Source organism: Lutjanus erythropterus, chromosome 20, assembly GCF_056507025.1.
Source record: "Lutjanus erythropterus isolate fLutEry1 chromosome 20, fLutEry1.hap2, whole genome shotgun sequence".
NCBI lineage: Eukaryota > Metazoa > Chordata > Actinopteri > Lutjaniformes > Lutjanidae > Lutjanus > Lutjanus erythropterus.
The window spans coordinates 13,906,377-13,918,964 of record NC_139336.1 but is presented as its reverse complement, the minus strand read 5'-3'; the positions used below and the strand labels follow the sequence as shown (position 1 = coordinate 13,918,964).

General features: G+C 38.4%; 1 protein-coding gene across 7 annotated transcripts in view; it reads left to right on the top strand.

Moving 5' to 3' along the window:
* The window catches only part of ank1b (ankyrin 1, erythrocytic b), a 95,275-nt gene that overhangs the window by 46,328 nt on the left and 36,359 nt on the right, over positions 1-12,588 (top strand). For all 7 annotated transcript variants that reach the window (XM_084745432.1, XM_084745435.1, XM_084745437.1 and 4 more), the window contains exons 3-18: positions 2,298-2,396; positions 4,082-4,180; positions 4,511-4,609; positions 5,407-5,592; positions 5,860-5,958; positions 6,177-6,275; positions 6,458-6,556; positions 7,550-7,747; positions 8,034-8,132; positions 8,492-8,590; positions 9,200-9,298; positions 9,489-9,686; positions 10,130-10,228; positions 10,431-10,529; positions 11,358-11,555; positions 11,736-11,834. In XM_084745432.1, the coding sequence (XP_084601558.1) occupies positions 2,298-2,396; positions 4,082-4,180; positions 4,511-4,609; positions 5,407-5,592; positions 5,860-5,958; positions 6,177-6,275; positions 6,458-6,556; positions 7,550-7,747; positions 8,034-8,132; positions 8,492-8,590; positions 9,200-9,298; positions 9,489-9,686; positions 10,130-10,228; positions 10,431-10,529; positions 11,358-11,555; positions 11,736-11,834 (1,968 nt within the window). The remainder of the gene's footprint in view (positions 1-2,297; positions 2,397-4,081; positions 4,181-4,510; positions 4,610-5,406; positions 5,593-5,859; positions 5,959-6,176; positions 6,276-6,457; positions 6,557-7,549; positions 7,748-8,033; positions 8,133-8,491; positions 8,591-9,199; positions 9,299-9,488; positions 9,687-10,129; positions 10,229-10,430; positions 10,530-11,357; positions 11,556-11,735; positions 11,835-12,588) is intronic.

The window sequence follows — 12,588 nt, the reverse complement described above, 5'->3', positions numbered from 1 at the left end:
TGAATAAATGCACATAATTCACAGATGTAGGTGGCTGCTGACGGGGTGCTAACGGGCACTGAATGTATTATTTTTATGTTAAAAACAAAACAGAATCGTGTTTTTTGCTTTTGTCCCATGTGTGCACGGCAGACGTTCACACACTACATTTAACAGTGTGTGTACAGTAAATTCCACTGATACACAGTTCGTTTCTCAGCACTCTGTGCATGCTTTCAGACAGACTGTGTTGCCCATTTGAAATGAGTGACACCGCAGTATGATGGGAAGCCTGAGAACAGCGTGGATAACGGAGACTCCTGGTGGTCGGATCGGTTACAGCAGGCGGGCCACAGCTCAGACTTTATCAGTCAGAGAGAGGGACAATAAGACGGACAGACAGACAATGTGGAGCTCGTCTCCCTCCTGCTCTCCTCTTTCCTGTTTATTTTGCCAGAGCTGAGTCCTCCTGCTGTCGTTGCAGATTTATCAGTTATTTTTAGAAGTACAGTAACGAGACAAGTGATGTTCTGCACAGCTGGAGAAAATGGGCCTATGCTGTTGTCCTCACAGGGACACAAGACTGAAGGATGCAGTGTTTCTTTTTCTCATCTTTCCTCAATATCCAGCAGTAAAGTGCTTCCATTTAAAACAGATGGAATGTGAGCTTGATGATATTCAGCAGCAGAAGTCAATCATATTACAGTCTGGTTTCTCAGACCGCTGCACTAATAGCACATTTTGGCAATGAGATACTTAATGTCAGTGGTTTTGCCCAAGAACACAGTGATCAAGGCCAAGGAGAGGACAAGGCCAAAGATGGCCATGGATGGCCTCAGCAGAGATATTTATAAGAGGTCATTGTACTGTCCAGTGAACTAATGTAGGAGGGTAGAAAGTGGTGCTTCACCTGTATGTATTACAGTTTTTCTTGATTGCTAAGACATGCTTAATGAAACTGGAATCTTTTTCATTGTTTTCAAACAGATTTCACACAGTTTTCAAAACAGTACACTCAGATCTCATAGAAAGACCCCAAACTCAATTAGATTAATTATGTTAAACAAAAAGAAAACATCTATTCACAGCATGATTACATTCATAATTATGAATCTCTAATGCACCTGTGTGAAACTCCTTTACACAACTCTTCAATCAGTAATCAGTCCATCTATGAAAAAAATCTATTAAAGATGCCAGCTCTGTGTTGCTGTTTGCAAGCATGGATCAAAGAGGCTGAAGGTAAATAAGGAGAGCAAGAGGCCCTGGCAGAGGAACCTGAGGAGGAGGATATTTGCATTTATAAAGTTGGTCCTGCTGTTGCTGCCCCCCCCCAAAAAAAAAGAATGTCATAGAAAAAAATCTTGTGGAGTATTTCTGAGTATTTCTGATTTGGGATGGAATCATGTGTTGGTTCTTTGGCAAAGAAAGAATGCAGTAAAAGCTGTTCCATAATGAATGTCTGAACTTATTTAGTCTTGGTGTTTTCTATAGGTCTTATATATCAACATCAGTTTATGGCAACAGAAATATCTATTGTTGTCCATTGTGAAATGTTGACTCTTCTTTATTCTCATTTGACCACAAGTCGAATTGTTTGATGGAAACATTTGTTTTGTTGCCTGTTTTTAATGTGATGTAATGCGAGCGCCAGAGCATTTTGTAAACAAAATGAGTCATTTTTGGCCAGCAACTTTCAGTTCAGTTCTGTATGTGAGCTGTTTTGAAAATTTATCTTTTGAATGGACAAATGTGTTCAAACAAATGAGGAAAAACTGTATTACACTAAGTCAAAAGACCACAGTTTACCCTGAGAAGGTGCCCGGAGAGATGAGGTGTCATTTTTCAGTTAATGTGGACCAGTAATTTTAATAATCCTACTTATTAACAGGATTATTATACTACCGTAATGCTGAAGCTTTAAGATACAGATAATCCTATGTTTAATTAAAAGTTAAATTGTTTATTACTATGAATTATTAATACTTACAGCTACGATAGCTACAATATGTAACATTTCTCCCTAAAATAGCTAAAAACACTAGACAAATTTTATAAATTTTGTTGTACTTACATTATCTAAAATGTTTCCAAAAACTTGTAAAATCCATAATTCATGCCAGATACAGTTTACTACTACTACTTACTACTTCAGATGTCATCAAACTACATCTTTTGATATTGTTTTAATGTGAGGGAGACCTTTAATAGCAGAACGTTCATGTTGTACATTTAAATATGAGTTGGTGATAACTTTTAACCTGTATGTGTTTCTTCTAATTCTAACGTGATAAAATCTCTCTGTTTTCTCCCATAAGAATGGTCTCAACGGGTTACACCTGGCCTCTAAAGAAGGTCACGTCAAAATGGTCCTGGAGCTACTACACGCTGGCATCGAGCTGGAAGCCACCACCAAGGTACTTTGTTCTCTCTGAACTGAAGTCTATCCAGTACTTTTAACTGTCATACCTTCCCAACACTTTTCTTAGCTTTAGCTCAGCGTATCTGTAACCACAAAAACCTAACCAACTATAAGATTACTGATGACCCTCTCATCAGCAGAAAGACATTCTTTTAAAAAATAAATGCAGTATGCTTCTAGCTAAAATTGTAGATCATGTCCTGTCACTAGAACTGGATGAATTTTTAACAAAGCTTTTTAATAACATACATTATTGAGTTTGGCTTTTCAGTGTCAAAAGGGGACAGAAAAGCTTTTACCAAGAGAGTCAAACCTTAGGTCTCTCACCTCAGGGTCTGTGTGCTTTTGTGAAAAAAGTCTAAGGAACAAGTCAAAGGAATAATCAAGTTTAAAATCATGTACTAAACCAATTTCTTACTTATTTATGTGCATGTTATCTGTGTTTCCAACTTTCCCACTTCCTATTTTTCAACATTTTCCCAGAATCAGAAACTGATAAATGGCTTTGAACAGACCTGTTTTTATGTATTTGTTATGTAAAACAACAATATTAGGTTATCTTGACTCAAGTGTTGAGTGGTTATAGATCAATCACTTTATCTAGATGGGGGTACCTTTTTCTAAGCTTTGTTTTAGCCTCAGACTTTGAACTTACTGCAATTAAGTAGTTTTTTTTTTGTACTTGTTCTTTTATGAGTAGATTTTCAAGTCTGTACTTTTACTTGTACTTAAGTATTCATTACACCATGTAATCTACTTAGTTACTTTCAAATTTATAATTGAGTACTGAGTACAAATTGAATTAATATCCAAAACTTTCTACTGCATTTTAGTATCCAATAAGGTGATCTGACCACAAACAGGCCAGTGAAAACCAGGACATGTGGACAAAACTAAAAAGTAATATTAACACTGCAGGAGACACAAGTTTGGAGGAAAGATGTTAATGATTAATTGATTAATAGGCATGAAGAGTTTTAACCAATTAAAACTGTATCCACGAATATTTAATCAGCAGTCTAGAAAATCTAGAAGGAATGGCAGAAATTGCACCTCATTTGACTTTGTTTTGTCTGGTGGAGCCATTTGTTGAATAAGAAAACTAAAACTTGAAATGAGAAGAAACAAATTGAAAATGAGAAAAAAGTTTTAAAATAAAACATGTTTTGCATCTTTTTCATTATTAATGTTTAATTGATTGTTAGCATTTTCACCTATCAGTTAAGGAAAACTGAAAATTTGCAACCCTAGTTTGGAGAAGTGAGTGTGACCACTGAGCAGAACAGAGAGGGGAGAAATTAAGACTGAAAATCTGGAGAAACAGAAACCTCTTTGATTGAATCTCTGCTATTATGTATTAAACATCAGCAGTTAAAAAGTAACTAATACTTTTTATTTTGAGTAATATTTTAGTAATGTAACAGTACTTGTACTTGAGTACAGATTTTCAGTACTCTTTCCACCACTGCTTATTTCATCATAACAGCTGATTTTGTTTTAATATTCACAATACAGGCATTTTGCTTCTAAAGGAACAAAACAGTGTAGCTTTCACCATCACAGTTTTTATCTTATATACTGAGATCTAGGCCAATAGGTTGCAATCATTTTCCTTTCATTCACTCTAATTTCCGCTCTCTCTCTCTCTCTCTGGCTATGTGTGTGTCTGTGTTCCTCCAGAAAGGGAACACAGCTCTCCATATCGCAGCGTTGGCAGGGCAGGAGAAAGTGGTGGCTGAGCTTGTCAACTATGGTGCCAACGTTAATGCCCAGTCACACGTGAGTCACTTCAAGCTGTGTACAACAGAATAGTGTGGGAGTCTGTGTGTGTGTGTGTGTGTGTGTGTGTGCGCACGCATGTGTGTGTGCATGTATTTTTGTATTTCTGTGCTTGTATATGTGACACACATGTTAAAGAGTTGTCCTTACAGGTTATATGAATGCAGTATCTGTTAGGATAAGTGTGTGTGTGTGTGTGTGTGTGTGTGTGTGTGTGTGTGTGTGTGTGTAAAGATGAACACCTGATAAAACATTTTGTTTTGTAATGTGGGTTGAGGCCAGTATTATTCCATAGTTGTAGCTATACATTATGTATTTGTGCCCTGACAGAAAGGGTTCAGTCCTCTCTACATGGCAGCACAGGAGAATCACTTAGAGGTGGTCAAGTTTCTTCTTGAGAACGGTGCCAATCAGAGTCTCCCAACTGAGGTACGTGTCTGTTGATTAGTTATTACCTCCTTAAACATCAAGTATGTCTGTGTGCTGTCAGGCACTGTATGAAAGATACTGTGAGACTCTATACAGTACTTTAGTGGAATAAAATAGATCAGAAATTGTTTGCTGGGAATGTGCTACATTAAAAGAAAATCCTCTTACCAACTTATTTTGTAACCTTGAATTGAGTTAGCATGTTAGCACCTCTGGTTCCCTTGTCTTGAAGTCCGTGTTTTTTGAGTGGAATTTTGGTTAGATGCCTGAAACAAGGTCTATGGTTAACATGATCTTCAGAGATTTTCATGTTTTGTTCTACAGCATAAAAAACGTCAATAAGTACGTCATTTGTGCATTTTGAAGTTTTTATGCCAACACTAAATTTACACTTCAAAAATCATAAAAATGTTGTTCATTTGTGAATTATGTTGCTGAATAAAATTCATCTGATTTGGATTTCCGCACTAATCCAAAATCCAATTCTGTAATCCTAATGCTAGCGTCGTCGCTGCAGCACTCTATTACTGAACTGTAAAACCTTATTTTCTTGAAGCAAGCAAATGACCTACTATAATTATGGACAAACGTTATGGGATCATTTTCTGATGAACACAAGGCCAATTTCTAGGTTTCTATGTCATTTCTTAAAGGTATTTTGACGTTTATATAATAATCTTTATAATGGAACATTTCTGTCATAATATTCCTTTCATGCGCCTGCCTCTTCCTGACCTTCCTTCCCCCTCTCCTTTTCCCATCATCTCTGCTCTTTTACTCAATGTCCACTCTCTCAGGATGGCTTCACTCCCTTGGCTGTAGCCCTCCAGCAAGGCCATGAAAATGTTGTGGCACTGCTCATCAACTATGGCACTAAGGGCAAGGTCCGCCTCCCCGCGCTGCACATTGCTGCGCGAAACGATGACACGCGCACAGCTGCAGTGCTCCTGCAGAACGACCCCAACGCTGATGTTCTCAGCAAGGTATACCTTACACTGTGTGAACTAGTGTGGTGGTTTTCTTAGTGCACTGTGACCATACAGTTGCCCAACGAGTAAAGAAAAATGCATTGCATGGGCTGAAAAATCTTCAAAACACCCTGTTATAAAATCTTTTGTAAAAAAAAACAAAACTGCTGTTTAGCTGTCTAACTTTGTGTTCCATGATTTAATGTGTATCATGTCATTTAATATTGATATAAATAGATTGCAATTATCTTGCTCTTCCCCATTGTGTTTCTTTTTCTGTAGACTGGTTTCACACCCCTCCATATTGCTGCCCACTATGAGAATATGAGCGTAGCCCAGCTGCTGCTGAACAGAGGAGCCAATGTAAACTTCACCCCCAAGGTCAGTTCGTCTCAGCTGCAGGATCAAAAATGACATGAGAGGAATGAAAAGAGAGGAATGATGAATGTGGTTCAGGCATCATGCACTGAAAGAGCAATTTCATGTACGAATACAGGAATGTTAACACCTCCACTGTTGTTTAGTGCTTTTTAATAGTTTCAGACAATTACAAACAGAGATTATTACAGCTGACATATTTCTTGCCCCTGTTTCTCTAGAATGGCATCACGCCCCTTCATATAGCCTCCAGGAGGGGCAATGTAATGATGGTCAGACTACTGCTGGACAGAGGTGCACAGATCGATGCCAAAACTAAGGTAGTTTAACATTCAGCTTCACTCCACTTGCTCATTTTATTTATGGATGCTTAACACTTTCCTGATATCTATTTCCTCATCTGTTATTCCCCCCCTTCTGTGCCCATTTCTGTTTTTATCTCATTTAACACCTTTCCAATTACTCTCCCCATCTTTCTCTTTCTTAACTGCTCTCTTTGTAGGATGAGCTGACTCCTCTCCACTGTGCAGCCAGGAATGGTCATGTTCGCATCATTGAGATCCTGCTGGAACATGGTGCTCCCATCCAGGCTAAGACCAAGGTAGATCATTTAAAGTTAATTTAAAGATAGCTTGTTTGTTTTATTGTGTGACTTTGGTGAATCCGAAGTAACCTTTTAAAACACCAAAGTGATAAAAAACAAACTCTGCAATGTAAACTACTTTTTTTGGTCATGAAGTCTGGTGGCTTTGAAGAAAGCCGTATTTGGCTTATATAATGGCGGTTTCCTGGCAGTTTGACGGCAATTAAAGTAGTGAAAATATTATACATATAACATACACTTAAACTGATATTGATTTTTTTTAGGTGGCTAAATACATTTTACTCCTGACCCTGTGCACAGAAGTATATTGCTTAGCTTCCTACACCAGTACTCCTCTCTGCTTATCCAAACTGTAAGCGTGCCGACAACCATCTACTGTAGTTAATACACCAACTGTGGTTAAGTATGTCACATAACTCCATTTCAAGAAAATCTGAACTATCCATCTAATGAAATTCTATGATCATAGTGGTTATCTTTTAGTCAGTATAATTCTGGGACCTCTGTACCGATTGTGGCTTCTTTTTTTGAATTGCAATCAGAATCTTAAGAAGAAATCTAACTACACACTGAGATTCAATCAGCATACAAACCAGCTTGCTAGAAACTTACACACTTTCATTCAGCTATGGCTAATTTCAAGATACTTGCCACACTGCTCTGTTTACTGAGCATCCCACAGAAGACCTGAGCTGGGCCTGAATCAGATGAGCTCAGCCATGGATGTGCACACTTGGCAGATATTACTGCCACAAGATTCATTGCCAGTTTTATTATCTACATGTAATTTTAGCACATTGATTATATCTCCACTAAGGACTGATACTCTGCTTTCCTGCACACAAGAGACTGAATCTTATTGACTATGTGCTACATACACCATTATACACACACACACAGCTTTTTTTGGCGACATTGAGAAATCCATCTCCAACTCTTCTTTTTTCCTCTCTCTAACTTTTTCCTGCCTCTGTCTCATTCCCCTTACAGAACGGTCTGTCCCCCATCCACATGGCAGCTCAGGGGGATCACATGGACTGCGTCAGGCAGCTACTGCAGTACAATGCTGAGATCGATGATATCACACTGGACCATTTAACCCCTCTTCATGTAGCAGCCCACTGTGGTCACCATCGGATGGCCAAAGTCCTACTGGACAAGGGGGCCAAAGCCAATGCACGTGCTCTGGTACGCTTTTGGTGTGATTTGTTGTTCATTTTAGATGACTTTCAAAATTCAGTAAAGATGATCATAGTAACTGTCTTATGTCTTTTAAGACATTCATGTGAGATTATTACTTCTCTCATATAGTTATAATTTATTTACTTATTGTGATATTTTTACTGAGCTGTGCAGATTTATTTTGAAACTTTTAGTTGAACAGTCTTTGGATAGAGATGCATAGAGTGACTGGTTTCAGGACTGTGCACGCATACAGTCTAATTGTGAACTTTTTCTTTCTCTGTGTTTCCAGAATGGCTTCACACCTCTCCATATTGCTTGCAAGAAGAACCACATGCGGTCCATGGACCTGCTGCTCAAGCACTCTGCTTCCCTAGAAGCTGTCACAGAGGTGAGAGGATGTGACCACCAGAGAAAGAGTCTGTAAATGAGAAGTTTTCTCTTTCCTTGCCTTTTGTAACATGCATAGATTTACATTTTGTGCCTGTATTTGTTGTTTCCTATAAGCTTTTATGGCTTTGATTTGTTAAGGAATGTGTTGCATTTTTACATTGATGTAAGTGGAGTGTCAGTGTCATCTCTCTCAAAATTTCAAAACTGGCTATCTTCTGATTGCTAATAGGGCATATTAATAATGATGTCCTTTGCTGTCCAAGTATGTGGCTAATGAAGTAGAATATCACTTAACTTCTCTGTAATGTGTAGATATTGAGCCTTGATGTCCTTCTCTGTCTGTTTTTATGTGTGCAGTCTGGTCTCACTCCTCTTCATGTAGCAGCATTCATGGGCCATCTGAACATAGTGAAAAACCTGCTCCAGAGAGGGGCTTCACCTAATGCTTCCAATGTGGTGAGAACTCAGTTTTCCTACCCCGTAATCTAATAAGTCCATCTTAATTTCTTTTTTCTTTTACATCGTTTTCAAACATTGCCACATGAGTGAATTTATGTTTTGTTCTTAATATAACTGTAGTAATCCATGATGTAGCACAAAAATTACTTCACTCTGTGTTCATACTTTTAAGAGAGTGGGAATTCCACATTGAATTCAATAATTAATTACTTGAGAAGATTAATTTCATAGGTCAAACATTAAACAATTAACCAAAGATGGATTAAGTCTCATTTTGGCAGCACAGAAAGCCAGTGCTGTTAGGCATGAATTGCTTCTGAATGACTGAAATTAATAGACTGGTCTGAACCATGGACCCCGATATGAACAAGGTGGATTTAAACAAGATTTGATTTAAATTAAAAGATTAAGTTGGCTAAAAGTTATAAAATTTATCAGAAATTTAAAATTAGAATAACAAAACATGTTTTTCTGTATGGGTTAGAAAATCCCTAAGAGTACTTACCTTACAACTTACAAACATTATTCAGCAATTTGTCATAACTGATGAATTGGCATATTGTTATGTCATTTGATTGACCTTTTTCCTGTATTTATTTATACCAGAAAGTGGAGACTCCCCTTCACATGGCCTCCAGAGCAGGACACTGTGAAGTTGCTCAGTTCCTGCTGCAGAACGCAGCACAAGTGGACGCCAAGGCTAAGGTATGAACTGTGTAGTCCTAAGTCATCACAACCCTGAACAAGCTTTGTGTTTGTACTATATGTTTGCATCTGTTGCTGTCATTTGGTATTTCTTGAGGAGGTCATTGCTCCCTTTTAAACTGCAGAAAAGTGTCAAAAAACTGCATAATTTAAATAAATAATAAATTGCCCTCTTTCTCCTTGTGTCCAGGATGACCAGACACCTCTACACTGTGCGGCCCGGATGGGCCACAAGGAGCTTGTCAAGCTGCTCCTTGAGCACAAGGCCAGCCCTGACTCGGCTACAACTGCAGGCCACACACCCTTACACATCTCTGCACGTGAAGGACATGTCCACACTATTCGAATCTTGTTGGACGCTGGGGCACAGCAGACCAAGATGACGAAGGTAGAGTGGAAGCCATGATAGGAAAAAAAAATGTTTGCATCTGCATTAAAGTTCCGCAGATTGATTTGAGTCTCAGCTGGTCTACATTAGGAACCACACTAGTAAAAACAAACATGGGTCATTATGCTTGGACATCTTACCTGCTGTCATTTCTGGGACATTTTTATGTATTGAACTACCCAGCAAATTCATCAATTGTAATTTTCCAACTTCAAAAGCATGTCCTTGTTTATTTCATGGTTAATTGTATCTGTTTTTTTATATTTTCCTCCTTCATCTTTGCTCTCATTTACCATGTTAAGTTATATTCATGTTGGATATTAGTAAAAATGCATATTTTATAAATATGAAATTGGTGATAAAAAAGCCAAGCAATAACAACAGTGATTATGATGTACAACAATCTTAAGCGTGCTATCCTAATTTTGTTTTCTTTTGAGCAGAAAGGCTTCACTCCTCTCCATGTGGCCTCTAAATATGGGAAGGTAGACGTAGCTGAGCTCCTTCTGGAGAGAGGAGCCAACCCTAATGCAGCTGGGAAGGTGAGACAATCTGTGCCTCCTGTAGTTCAGCTGAAGTACACAAAAACAATAAAACACTCTTTATAAGGCTGTGCAGCGCCGGCACAGAGATGATTTTTATTGTGGTATGTGCTTCATATATATATGTTGCTGTGTGTTTTTGTATGCGTCTATGGGTTTATATATGTGTACGTGTGTGTGTGTGTGTGTGTGTGTTTAACAGAACGGTCTGACACCCCTTCATGTGGCCGTCCATCACAACAACCTGGATGTTGTTAAACTCCTGGTCAGCAAGGGAGGATCTGCACACAGCACTGCCCGAGTAAGATGGCCACATATGTGTGTGCACATACTCACACAGGCCAGCCAACACGGCATGTCAAGCCATTGCTGACACATATATAAGAACAAATGAATGTGTGATACAGTACTTAAGGGTATAATTTGGATTATTTGTAGTGGGCTTGTTGAGTTACTTACTGACAGTCAGTGTATTACCTTTAGTAGATGGTCAGCACGTCCTTAGTGAGGGGAAGCAACGAGGAGGTACTACAGTAAAAAAATCCTTTTTAAACACCAAAATAACACAATAACATAAACTAACTATCTGATCGAGACAGCAGTGAACAAGAAAGTCATATGTTCTGCTAGGTAAATTAATGATTTTGCTAATGGAGTTTGGTGGTTAGGAGAGAGTGATATTTGGCTCCTATAACAGTGTTTTCCCATCAGAAAAGGCTGGCTGATGGTAAGTAAAGCAGTGAAAATATTCTAAATATAGCATACAGTTAAACTGGTATTGATTTATGTAGGTGTTCCTTTTTTTAATTAGTTAAAGTACCATTTGTTGCTGACCCTGTCCATGGGGTTTCTGTGCTGATATTCCTCTGTTTCTCCAAACTGAGGGCATGCTGACTACATCTACTGTAGTTAATGCACTGACTATAGATAACTACCTCATACAACCCCAGATTAAATAATCTAAAGTATCCCTTTAAACATACAGTAACTTATATAACAACCTCTGTGCTCTAAAGCACTCTTTCATCACAGCATTCAAGTTTTAGTCTAAAATTAAACATGAACAGTGTCAAGAAAAGTGATGTTCCCACCCTTGTGTGTGTCTGTGTGTCCTTGTTTCCTGCTTCAGAATGGCTACACTCCCCTGCACATTGCGGCCAAGCAGAACCAGATGGAGGTGGCCAGTTGTCTGCTGCAGAATGGGGCAACACCCAATGCCGAGTCCCTTCAAGGCATCACGCCCCTACACCTGGCGTCACAGGAGGGGCGGCCCGACATTGTGGCTCTGCTCATCTCCAAGCAGGCCAATGTGAATCTGGGAAACAAGGTAAGATAATAGCATGGACTGAATTTGATATAAGCGGCTTTCACCTTCACCAAATGATTGTGATCATTTTTAAAAAGTTGTATGGTTGTCAGACTATTTAACAAAATAAATATACTTTGAAAATGCTGTTTTAAAAAGACTCATTGCTAATGTCCCCTGTCCATTCTTTCTGTCTGTCAGAATGGATTGACCCCGCTGCATCTCGTGGCTCAGGAAGGTCATGTGGGAATCGCTGACACATTGGTCAAACAAGGAGCCTCCGTTTACGCTGCCTCACGGGTAAGTTACACCACCTCCATTGGTGCACAGAAGGATAGAGTAAGTATTATTAGCTGACATGAGTTAAAAGACTGAAACACTGAAAATGAGCTATAGGATTATAGAATCTTATTATTGTTTCTATTTATTGTTTATTGACGACTGCCACTGGGGTAGATTCTCCTTGAAATCTGATGAATCCAACCCTATATTTACATTTTCCCAGGCTATACTATAGTTAGTAGTATGCAGGGTTTAATCTGAACAATGGCAGGTAAACTGAGAGAATTTACCAGCCAGATTTTTTTTACTGGCCGAAAAGACATTTATGAATAGATGGATGAATATCAGACTTATTTCTTATATTCTGGATTTTTTTCAATAAAAAAAAAACATTATCAGTGGATCAGTGTGGTTTGTGGTTGTGGTATGAAACTCTACTACTTTTGTCCACAGGGGTCTCCAAAACCAACACAACATGCAAGTTCCTTGTAACCACTTTAATGCACAGCATGTAGTCCTGTCACACTATCTCATCAGTGTTTAAGACATTAATGTATATAAATCTATCAATCAAATATCTAATAAGACACCATGAAAATGTATTTTATAAAAGTAGGTGATACATCTTCTTTTTCAATGAATAGATAATCATTTATCAGCTTCTTAAACGTTAGATGCCGTTTTACAATTATGCACGCTCATGTTAGGAAGAGTTTACATAAGATCCACACTGTCTGTAAGAAGGATTAATGAATCTACTGAACAACAGCCA